Source organism: Leptodactylus fuscus, chromosome 9, assembly GCF_031893055.1.
Source record: "Leptodactylus fuscus isolate aLepFus1 chromosome 9, aLepFus1.hap2, whole genome shotgun sequence".
Classification (NCBI taxonomy): domain Eukaryota; kingdom Metazoa; phylum Chordata; class Amphibia; order Anura; family Leptodactylidae; genus Leptodactylus; species Leptodactylus fuscus.
This window is the reverse complement of record NC_134273.1, coordinates 37,117,871-37,130,267: the sequence shown is the minus strand read 5'-3', so window position 1 is coordinate 37,130,267 and position 12,397 is coordinate 37,117,871. Positions and strand designations below refer to the sequence as shown.

At 41.8% G+C, this 12,397-nt stretch overlaps 1 protein-coding gene across 3 annotated transcripts in view; it reads left to right on the top strand.

Annotated features, from left to right (window-relative positions):
• Positions 1-12,397, top strand: part of PRKCD (protein kinase C delta) — a 50,302-nt gene that overhangs the window by 37,261 nt on the left and 644 nt on the right. For 2 of the 3 annotated variants that reach the window (XM_075287343.1, XM_075287345.1), the window contains 11 exons: positions 583-668; positions 3,238-3,367; positions 4,646-4,746; positions 6,134-6,230; positions 6,333-6,466; positions 6,547-6,720; positions 6,946-7,037; positions 8,547-8,609; positions 10,142-10,280; positions 11,244-11,432; positions 11,556-11,684. In XM_075287343.1, coding sequence (XP_075143444.1) covers positions 583-668; positions 3,238-3,367; positions 4,646-4,746; positions 6,134-6,230; positions 6,333-6,466; positions 6,547-6,720; positions 6,946-7,037; positions 8,547-8,609; positions 10,142-10,280; positions 11,244-11,432; positions 11,556-11,684 — 1,334 coding nt within the window. The remainder of the gene's footprint in view (positions 1-582; positions 669-3,237; positions 3,368-4,645; positions 4,747-6,133; positions 6,231-6,332; positions 6,467-6,546; positions 6,721-6,945; positions 7,038-8,546; positions 8,610-10,141; positions 10,281-11,243; positions 11,433-11,555; positions 11,685-12,397) is intronic. The other variant, XM_075287344.1, reaches the window with a different exon arrangement.

The window sequence follows — 12,397 nt, the reverse complement described above, 5'->3', positions numbered from 1 at the left end:
GTATTGCCTGTAGCATTCTACACTATATCTAGGTTTTGGACCCCTAAGCTTCTTTTCTGGCCATTTTTAATTAGATGCTTCATCATCAGAAAGCAAAATGAGTTGGTCTGACAGTCCAATGTGTGCAGAGTATGACTGCTATGGGCTTCTGGCAAAAGTGGCCTTTCAGTAGGTTGACCCAAAAATCCTTACTTTCTATTCTTTTGGTTCTAAATCTAGCCACACATGTTAAGATCATTGTCTGCTGACCACTGATTCATCTGACAGTCATCTTGCCCAACTCCATACAAGTGTACATGCATGTTTGCTGAACTGGGAAAAGGAAGAAAGCCATTGCTTGACCCATTTGATAGTGTTCCCCCCCCCCACCACCACTACATCTGGTGTCAGAAGTTCGGAGGAGCCCATACACGTTATCCATGCATATGACTATATTAATACCACAGAAATATCTCTCACTTCCACCACAATAATCTTTCTATGAACAAATCTTCTCAAGTCCTCCCTTATATTCTTTTCTCTTAACCAGTCTGTTACTAGATGTCCGTTCCTATGGATAAAACCTCTTTCTCTCCCTTGCAGAGTGCAATGCTGCCATACATAAAAAATGCATCGACAAGATTATTGGCAGGTGTACGGGCACCGCTGCCAACAGCCGGGACACCATGGTAAGCTATCCCTGCCAAGACAATACATTTATAGGTCATTGTTATTTTTCACAAATGTATCTTGGCAGGATCCTGAAGTGATGTAGAGGTGTAAAGTGAACCTGTCAGGTGATTTTTATTTTTTTACTACCCTATCTGAGAGCAAGATATGAGAGAAGCTGACTCTGTGATATATAGGTTTATATGATTTGGAGCAGTGAAAAGCTGAGTAAATCCTGACAGGACTCCTAGGAGAGACAGCGAGAGTCCAGATTATCACACCCACACAGGATGATTGACAGACTTCTCTATACATACACTTCTACAGGGAGTGTTGTCAATCTCTGTGTATGGAACAATCAGGACTCCCATTGTCTGTCCTAGGAGTCCTGTCATGATTTACTCCGCTTACTACGCCTAAATCCTGCTGCAAACCTTGTAAATCTGCTGCGTATATCACAGTGCTCATCGTCTCTTCCTCTATCATATCCTGTTTTCAGAGATTGTAAGCAAACCTGACAGATGATTTATTCCATTTGTCTACTGGATATTTTATGTGACATTTAGCACTGTTTCATGGTAGTTTTCTGATTCACTTCCACATTTGCCTCTTGTTTTAAAGAATCCTGCTATGCGGTCACTTTAGTAAATTATACTTGTATCTAAATGAGCCAATTACGGCATTGGCAGTGCCAGCAGTCATTTCATTTCTTGGCCTTCCCATAATAATTTCATTAAGAAATCGATACTCAGGATCTTTCTTGCAAATGTCAAACCAATATTTCTATCTGTTCTCTTCACATTACCAAATGACTTGCTTGGTTCAGTGAGTTTTATTGGGGGTGGGTTAGATGCGTAGTTGTGAATAACCTTACCGTAAATACATGCAAACATAACTTCTCAAATCGTTTTCACACATATTTACATCTATATGATCCTGTGTGACTAGTGCTGGAGTTTTACAACCACAAGTTGACACCTTTTGAGCTGACTGACTTCTTGAAAGTCTTAAGAGAACTTTTCACAAACCCCATCACCGTTCCTGAGCAATCAATGCTGTTAGTTTTGGTTCCTGATATATTGTTTAGGCTCTGTACAGTCAGGTAGGTTTCAGGCAGGAATAGACAAGGGGGTGGGATTCTGAGCACTGACCCTGGCTTCCTCTGACTGTAGCTCTCTGCCTAACACTGCCCTTCTGATATTACGGAGCTGAAATAGCACATCAGCTACCAAAACTGTGCTTGTTACTCAGGAACGGTGGGGGCTACAGAGAAAATTCCAACCGCACTTGAATTAGTATAGCGGCACCTATTAACAGGGGCTAAGAACTTAAATTGGTGAAGCTGGTGAAACGTCAACACAGATCTTCTTGTGTTCTCATCAGCAATTTTTTTATGTTCTGTGTAGCTTTTATAGTAACAACATTATGGCATTACATCTCATTTAAAGGGTTTCACAACCTCTGCCCCTGTACCCTCTTAGGACCTAGCGACATCATTAAATCGTATACCCTACTGGGGCCCTGGGCCCTCCTCAGTTAGAGAAGGATGTTACTGCAAAGACAGGCCAAGTCTCAGGAAGAATTTGTGCAGTCTCCTGCAGTGACCACCAGAGGTTTGAGCTGTCGGAACTGCACGATCAACAAGTATTCACTAGAAAGAAGGACAGCACCTTTAAAGGGGCTTTCCAGGCTAAAAAAAAAAAATAAAAAAAAAATGTTCTTTCCTAAAGATAAGTCCATATCACATCAGGTGGTATGTAACGCCAGGGCTCTCGTCGATCAGCTGTTCTCAGCACCTCATACACAGAGAATAAGAACAGGAAGAAGACCGCTCTGTTCTTTGTGTAATAGAAAGAGCAACCTGCTGCAGATCAGCTCCGAATCTAAGCTGACTCCATTCAACAGCTATACAGAGAACAGATTTCTATCTGATCAGTGGGAGTGCTGGGTGTTGGACCCCCACCAATCTGAACTTATTGATATATCCTAAGGTCATCAATATTTTTGGCTTGGGGAAAAAACCCTTTAAATAACTGTATTAGACCTATGGCTATGCAAACCTGTCCAGAAATCTGGGCCGTGTACACAGTTTATAAAGATCAAGTAAATAACAAATCAATGTATGTTATGTGTCCCTGTAAACTACAAAGATACAGCACCCTAGACCCTTCCCCTGCCCTCCCCTCAGGTGCACTACCAAAGCCCTGCTTTCAGGGACTATATATATGTCCATCTTGGTCTGTTAAACCCTTTCTCATTAAAAGTACAGTTACCTTTTAAAGTCATATTACATGAACCGAGGATAGGTTATTAATAACAGGTCGACCGGGATATAACACCCAGGATCATTGCTGATCAGCTGTTTGCAGGAGCCACATTGTACCGGATCTAGCACAGCTCTGTACACTGTATAGCAGATGGGAAATGTACTGCACACTTTGGGAACAGACCCATTGACAGACTGGGGTAAAGGTCTAGCCACTTCTGTGTTATTTTGCAAGTTTCTGCAATTATTTTTATGGATTTTATGCAGTCTTCTGTTTTTACGTGTATTGTGGAATTGATTTGCTTTTTTTTTTTCTTTTAAAGTTCCAAAGGGAAAGGTTTAACATTGATATGCCTCACCGGTTCAAAGTTTACAATTATAAGAGCCCTACGTTCTGCGATCACTGCGGCAGCCTGCTCTGGGGATTGGTGAAACAAGGGTTAAAATGCGATGGTGAGTAGATGGACTTCTGTTTTGTTTCGTGCTGTCTCTGGGATGGGGCCATTACCTCTAGTTCCTCTAATGTTTTACCTCAGATGTCCGCTGCAGCAAGGGGTTCAGTATGTATGGCGTGGCGTCTGCTACTAAAAACAGAAACTTCTGTAAGATTGTATTCTTTCTTACGGAAGAAAGCTTTGCAGGGCTGCTAATGTCACATTCTGTGCTGCTCAAGTGATCATTAGATCCTGTATAGTTCCATGAAGCAGGTTTTTATTTTTATTTTTTGAAGACCCAAGGGGCACAGCCAAAAAAAAAAATAAAAAAAATCCTTTGATTGTGGCGTCTGATGCATTCATTATTTTTCTAATTATATTTTTCTGATTGGGAGCCAGGTTTAGTGGGTAGCCTGAGGTAGAGTGTTCTGTGTCTGCAGAATATTACAATGAAGTCTGCTGTAGACCTTCTCTTATGTCCTCAATTACATATTGATATTGGACGCTGATAGTGCCAAGAGGTGATGCAGGGTAATATTAATACTGAATGCTAAGGGAACACAGAATTGCTCAGGTACAAGCAGTAAATCATTAAAGGCAAAGCAAAGCAAGGCTTATTCCCTATCCACAGAAAAGGGGATACATGTCTAATCATTGACCCTCATTGAACATGAGAATTAGACTCCCAAGTCTCCCTGTTTAAAGGAACAGTGTACCCAAATGTGTGCGCTTTTAACTCTTTGGGACTGTAGAAGATAATTGAGCATAGCACTTGTCTTACGGTCAGTTCACACTAGTATTCAGTTAACTCCATCCAGCTTTTTGGGTCCCTAAGCGGATCCAAAGAACGGAAACCTGAACACTTGTGTGAACCTAACATAAGTTTGGCCGTCCCGTAGATCTGAGTAGAGCAGCAGTGCCCCCGTCCGTCTCCCATCCCATTCATAGAGAAAAGAAGGGACCCGTTTTCTTGTGAACAGTGGGACCCCCAGCAGTCAGGCATGTATCCTCTATGCAGGATAACCCCTTAAGTGCAGTGGGGAGGCGATTTATTAACCAGTTAACCCTATATTGGCATTGTTCCAGAGCCAGTTTCACAAAACTAATATTAGTGGGTTTCACACGTTCCTCCTCCTCCAGCACCAGTTCCCTACTATGGTAAAACCTCTTAGCTGAAAGTCTGCAGATAGGCCAACTATTGTAATCTTGTGTTTAAGTCTCATAAAGAAGTTATTGAGAATGCAGCGCTGTTATACTGAATATTGTATAATGTGTTAATGTTACTTCAATACTCCAGAGTGCGGCATGAACGTCCATCACAAGTGTCAGAATAAAGTGGCTAACCTATGTGGCATTAACCAGAAACTTCTAGCTGAAGCTTTGAACCAAGTCAGCATGGTAAGAAGTCAGAATAAATGGAGAAAATCGGGGTGCACAGAACATTGAAAGCAGAATTGGCACTAGACTGTGTTATTATGAGGACTGGTGCACTCCTTTATTAGTCAAAAAAGACATACAAACATTGCACCGTTTTGGTGTATTCTTTGTATGGCATGTACTAGCCAGACTAATATTTTGTCTTCCCCACCTCTACCTGCCATACTTACAGTACACAGCTCTCAGTCACTTCATAGAGGTTTGGCAGGAAGAGTCTCCTTATGAATACACCAAACTCCTAAATTACGTATCCGATGTATTCTTTCATCACTCACAATACTTGTGGCATTATAGCTAGTTGGAGAGCGGAGAATTGTCCCCCTACTATACATTATTATAGAGAGATTTACATGAGATGTGTCAGTGGGTTCAGGTAACAAAACCCAGCTGATGGCTGTGATAGCTTTCATATTACATGGGGGTGTGATGAGACAACCTCTTCAAATTGTATATAGGATGACTACTCTTGAAGGAGTATTCCCAACTAATGAAATGATGGCACATTGGCATATGCCATAGCTTTATCATTGGTGGGGGGTCTTTTCTCTAGTGCAGCGCTCCTGCCCCTTCAGTCTATCCCTGCACAACAGAGTTTCAACCACCTGCTGTGTAGTGCAGCTTGACACAAGTGAATGTGGCCTTCTGCACAGTGGCACATCTAGCCACCCAGTTGTGTGGGGAACCATAGAAGGGAGACATTCACTTGCGTCAAGCTACAGCTCTACTGCACAGCGGGTGGTTAAAGCTCTATTGTGCAGGGAAAGACTCAAGGGTCTGCTGCACTGAATATGGATTGGTGGGGAATTGGTGAGGGTTCCAGAGGTCCAACACCATCACCAATAATAAAGAGATGGCATATGCAGCAATGTGCCAGCACTTCATGAAATTGGAATACCTTTTCAATATGCAATGGTGGAGTTGCATCTCTGCAGCCCTGTCACCCCCCCGAGATCAGACTCTCATCAATGGAAGAGTGATGACAAATCCTGATGATATTCCATCACATTATCAGATGAGAATTCTCCAAATAAAGTGCACCTGCCAGTATACATATATGATAACGGGGTAATGCACACATATAGGGTTAATAAATGTATTCCAGAATTCTAGTGTTAAAAAGTTGGAAAACGTGCACAAAAATTTAGCAACTTTTTGATTTCAGTGCCACTCACTTCAGTAAGTCCCTGGCATGAAAGGTAACATTTCAGGACAGATTTGTCAGACTTATAGATCCATCTAATTGATCAAACCTTTTGCGACACTACATCAATGTGGTGCAAATCACTGCAAAAGTGACCTTACAAATTCCGCTAATGATACATTTTTACCCCTCATGGTGTTTACTTAGAAATCCAGCAGGAAATCCGATCCTGGCTTAGAAAACATTGCCATATACCAGGGTGTGTTTCCAAAAAGTCCGGCTGCTGCAGGAATGGATGCAACAGGTAAGTAGATGCTTTGGTGAAGAATCAAAGTGTTTTACGTTTTCTTTCGTGTAATCTTCCTGGTTGTGTTTCTTTTTTAGTCTGATCTCCGTTTTTAATCAGCAGATAACCAATATGGCAAACTCTGGGAGGGGAGCAGTCCGCAGCCGACAGTCAGGGTCTCCAGCCTCAGGAATCGCGTCACTGTGGAAAAATTCACTTTTCACAAGGTTCTTGGGAAAGGCAGCTTTGGCAAGGTAACACTTTGTGGCTTTTACTTAAAGGGCCTCAGTCTTCAGCAGTGTGCACCATTGACTTTCCTGTTTGTCGCTTTTAGGTGCTGTTAGCGGAGCTTAAAGGCACGGGACAGTACTTTGCAGTAAAAGCCCTGAAGAAAGACGTCGTTCTGATCGATGATGACGTGGAGTGCACCATGGTGGAGAAACGGGTGCTGGCTTTGGCCTGGGAGAATCCCTTTCTCACCCATATCTACTGCAGTTTCCAGACTAAGGTAGTGAGCAGAGTCCAGGCTTAGAAATAAGATGCTGAATAGGATTATTTAACACTTGGTACTTGTCCTTAAGGGCACAACTTTAGTACGACTTTTATGACTTTATGTTGTTTTGTAGATATTACCTATAGCCAATCTCTGAATTGAATACAGACTACATGCTAATTTATCATGTGAATCTTTATACTGTTTCTCTGATTCTGGTTTTCTTTCTATCTCATGAAGGAACATCTCTTCTTTGTCATGGAGTTTCTGAATGGAGGAGACCTGATGTTTCACATACAAGACAAGGGTCGATTTGATCTTTTTAGGGCTACGTAAGTACTTTAAAAATGTAGAGCAGGTGGTAGAAAAAAGCTTTGCCATGCACATCAGATACCTTTCAGCCATTCATCTAGCTGTTTTCTCTCCGGGCCCCTTCATACACTTGCACAATGGGCTCAGCCAAGTGTACATATGTCCTGAATAGGAATAGGGGAGTAAATGACTGTCAGAAAGCAAAAACTTTTCTCCTTACTAACACAAGCATCAGTCATGTTGGAATTAAACATGCCTGATACTTCTCTCATTCAACATCTGCCATCCAGGAAGAGTTGGGAGGCACCCAGAGGTGTACTTAGCCTCTCTGCTGCCTGAAGAAACCTATAGAAAGGTGCCCACCGCCAAAATACCCGAAAAGCACTATTCTACTCTGGGGTCTCCACAGACCTTAGAATATAATAAGGGGAGACCCGGGGAGGTGAGAGAAAATATCAAATACACTCCTTGTCTGACCTCTCCTGAGCATCTTCCCAGCATTTGGCCTCTTCTGCTCTGCATCTGATGTCACCACTGAGGCCTGTCATTGGGCTTTGACCAATAAGACCTCTATGGTGACCCATGGCATGTGACTTCAGATGCAGACCTGAAGAAGATGCTGAAGGACCGCTGGACATCCAGGAGAGGTGAGTATAACTGTTCCTATTACTCACCCCTGGTTCTGCACAAGTTCGGCAGCTACATATTTAATTCATCCAACAGATAGTGGAGGATTTTTTATTTTTTTTCTCTCATCAATACCCGCTCCTTGCCTCTGTTTCTGCCTCAGTTGCGTGCACACTGAAGTACGCTGCAGTGCCCTCTAGAATAAGAAGCGGAGGCCAGACTATAAAAAAACAAAACATGCTGCCCCTTCGCTTATTGTCAGGTGTCTCTGTCATCTCAGGTTGTGTCATGGCAAATGCGGCCCTGTAGACCCCATACACATTACATGGTGAGCTGATCCTACCATAAGTAACAGGTTTGGCTGACATCATTGAATATGTGTGCCTGCCCTAAGTTTATAGTTCACATTAATTTATTCCCAAACCTTCTTCAGGTTGGGTCTACCATGTGGGAATGTAAAAAGTAATTACCCCTAAAAAGCAGTGATGGAGAGATAACTGGTTACAATGTGTAGCCGGGCACAAAATAGATCATTATTGGTCTTTATGATAAATAAAAATCTAGTGACTATAAGCCTGATAGTCTGGCAATTCAAGCGACCATTGCAGAGGTGCTATAAATTCTCATTCTTGATGGGATAAGTGATCATAGCATTATTATTAGTAGTTAATATATAAGTAGTCATAATGGAATTTCCAATTGTATTTCTACAAGCCAGTCCTTCTTACTTTGCAGTGCCTCTCGCTTATGTGACTGGCATTGTCATCTTTCAGTCTGCAGTCTGAAATACTATTAACATCTACCCCAGAATTGTAGCAATAACGTTACTCTTACTACAGGGACAGGCAGGAGATGTCTTATGAATATGTTTGTTTTATTAATATTACATCTTTGTCTTACAGGTTCTATGGAGCTGAAATAATCTGTGGGTTACAATTCCTTCACTCCAAGGGCATTATATATAGGTAAGCTTTAATGTGTACATACAAGTCCAGTCAGCCATACAGTTCATATGTCAGCCAACAGATCAAGCTCAGATCCTGCATATACCTATTTCATTGGCCTCAAAAACCGCATCAAGAATTCCTGCTTTTTTTGGACCACATTGACAATTCGATGTAGTGTTGTGTGTAGTCCTAGCCACCTTTATAATAAACCAGAAAATGAATTTAATAGGATTATAAAAAACACATGCCTGCCTCTAGAAACCGCACCACACCTGACCTTGTATAGGGTCTGCTATTACTGCTCAGCTCAGTGACCTTTATAGCGTTAAAGGGATCCTATCATTCAGAAGTAATTTTTTCTGCCTAACACGTCAGAATAGCCTTAAGAAAGGGTATTCGTGTTATACCTTTAGAAGTGGTCTCCGGCCCGCCGTTCGGAAGAAATGCCGGTTTTTACCAGTATGCAAATTAGTTCTCTCACAGCACTGGGGGCGTCCCCAATGATGCCAGAGAACTCTCTCCAGCGACGCCTCCATCTTCAGCAGCAACCGTCTCTTCTGTCGTCTTCTTCCGCCTCGGTCACACTCTGAAGATGGAGGAGTCGCTGGAGAGAGTTCTCTGGCAGCATTGGGGACGTCCCCAGTGCTGTTTGAGAGCTGGGGCCCGCCCCTAGTGCTACGAGAGAACTAATTTGCATACCGGTAAAAACTGTTTTTTCTACCAAACGGCGGGCCGGAGACCACTTCTAAAAGTAGGAGACAAATAGCCTTTCTTAAGGCTATTCCAACGTGTTAGAAAAAATTACTTCTGAATGATAGGATCCTTTGAATATTACACCCCACCTGTGTGCACTGCTTTTGAAAGAATGCTAAAATGCAGATCTGCGCTGGTTTCCTCCCACACTCCAAAGAGATACTGATAGGGAATTAAGACTGAGATTCTGTTTTTGATGACATTGCCTCTAAAGTGCTGTGGAATATGTTGGTGCTATATAAGAAAAATTAAATATCTGTTTGTAATAGCATCTCCTGCTGTTCAAAATGTATAGACTTGTGGATTCTAGTTAGGCTGTGTTGGTCATGCATGCCCTTTGGAATACACTGCTGCTCCGCCCTGAACAATTGTTCTTGCCTCTGTGCCTGATAAGGAGGATAGAATTGAGCTGCTTGAGTTGCTTCTCTCCTCACTACTTGGAGTCTGTATCAGGATGTCTTGTCTATATTTTACTGTTTATAAATGATGCTGTCCATTCTGGACTTTCCCTCTGAAAAGCAGAAAGAAAGCCTATGCCCAGGCTAAATGATATCCCTTCTTCTTTAACTGAGGCTACAGCAGGAGCTGTACTGTATACTACTGGACATTTCTCATGACGAACACAACATTTATAGAATGTAAAGTATTGTTATTGAAAAAAAGTCAAAGTTACTCTAAAAACGCATACTCAGTTTACTTATTGTCATTTCTATGGATTGTACAACCTGTTTATGGTTGTGGTTAAATTTCAAATGTTGTGGAATTGTTAATTTTTCCAAATGGTTGCCTCTGTACAGGGATCTGAAGCTGGACAATGTAATGCTGGACAAGGATGGTCACATCAAGATTGCAGACTTTGGAATGTGCAAAGAAAGTGTGTTTGGTGAAAATAAAGCCAGTACGTTCTGTGGGACCCCAGATTACATTGCCCCAGAGGTGAGACACTGGTGATTTTAGGAATATGTACGTACCGTATATACTCTAGTATAAGCTGACCCGAATATAAGCCGAGACCCCTAATTTTATCACAAAAAACTGGGAAAACTTATTGACTCGAGTATAAGCCGGGGGGGGGAATCCAGCATTGCAGATAAAAAGTCTGGTCATGTGCATTGCAGCTTAGTAACTCCATGGGGATCATAGTAATAGCAGTTAACCCCATCATGTCCCTCACATTAACCCCCTGTGTGCCTCACATAAGAGTTACTGATATGTGGGACATATGGGGGTAATAATTAGGTATCTTCATAATTAAGGTCCTTCATTAGTACCCTCATGTGTCTCACATATTAGTAACCCTTATATGGGGCACACAGGGGTTAATATGAGGGACATGATGGGGTTTACTGTTATTAATGTGAGGCACATGGAGTTACTGAAACTAAATTAATAACCCCAAATGTCTGACATTAATAGGCAGAGTAACTAAAGGAAGGTCCCTGTGTGTGTCACGTTACTGTAGCTTCCTCTCCTCCATACAACAGATATCTTCCATAAGACACAATGAATCCCGGCCACTCATCTTCAGGGTAGATGCTAAATCCTAGTGTGCTAAAGGACCTCTGATGGCGTCATGACCATGTGATCTGACTGGTGTGGGCGGAGCTACTAGGATTTAGACTCCACCTTATCTGCAGATGTTACATACCAGTGGCTACAGGACCTTTGATGATATCACAGTCATGTGACCTCATGACAAGCCAATCACAGAGCAGTAGCACTAAAGGACCTCCCCCTTCCAGTTTTCTGTGCTCCTGACTCGTGTATAAGCAGAGGAGAACTTTATCAGCATGAAAACTGTGCTGAAAAAGTCGGCTTATACTCGAGTATATATGGTAATATTAGCACAATTGATTGTTTTAGAGGATTTTTTTAACCACTCCTATTGTGACCTCACAGATACTTCAGGGACACAAGTACACATTTTCTGTAGACTGGTGGTCCTTTGGCGTTCTGCTGTATGAGATGTTGATCGGACAGTCCCCCTTCCATGGTGATGATGAAGATGAGTTGTTTGAGTCCATTCGAGTAGACACTCCTCACTATCCACGTTGGATTACAAAAGAATCCAAAGACATCCTAGAAAAGGTATCCATTTCTGCCATTGGTACTGCTCATATACTATGGCTTATATGCATGTAGCCTGGTAGGGATATTTTAGGTTTACCAACAGCCAAGTAATTGCCTCTTGTGGTTTATTTGTCTCCTTAGTTGTTTGAGAGAGAGCCCACAAAAAGACTTGGGGTGGTTGGGAACATTAAACTGCATCCCTTCTTCAAGACCATCAACTGGACTGCTTTGGAGAAGAGACAAGTGGAGCCTCCTTTCAAACCTAAAGTGGTACGTTCTTCAGTCCATAGAGAATCTGTGATACATCTGAATATGTGAAAGCTCTATAATAGGCCTCATTCCAGTGGGGATATTGTGATTATTTATATATATATATATATATATATATATATATTTATATATTATATAAATCACACACACACTTTTGTCATTGGAGTTGTATGAGCACTTTTTTTTTTTTTTAGCTTTTGGATTTTTACGCATGTGTTTATAAAATGGTTTTTCGTTTATTTTTATTTGAATTATTTTTTTTTACTTTATTTCCAAAAAGTGTTTTTTTAAAAATTATATTAGAAAAAAATTATAAAATTAGAAGCCCCACTATTGAACATAAAATTGCTATGGCAATACACAATCCTATTTGTACATGGAGTCACCATCAGTGGCATAATTACTGGGGTAGCAGCTGCCACAGGGCCCGGGACATTAGGGGCCCGGTGACAGCCACTACCGCTGCGTTTTTTGTTTTTTTTTTTTTCTTAATAGGCCGTTACCAGCTGGAGTTACTTCAGTCGTAATGGGCCCTATTTACTTACTGATCCTGGCAGTGGCCCATGTCAAAAGTTCGCCACGGGGCCCCGGCATTCCTAGTTACGCCACTGGTCATCCTATAACACCTGGTCTCTGGCAGGGTGTAAAAGAAGTACTAATCTGTCAGAAACGGGGCCTTCTTTTTTATTTTATCCCTTCATGTAGAATGAATG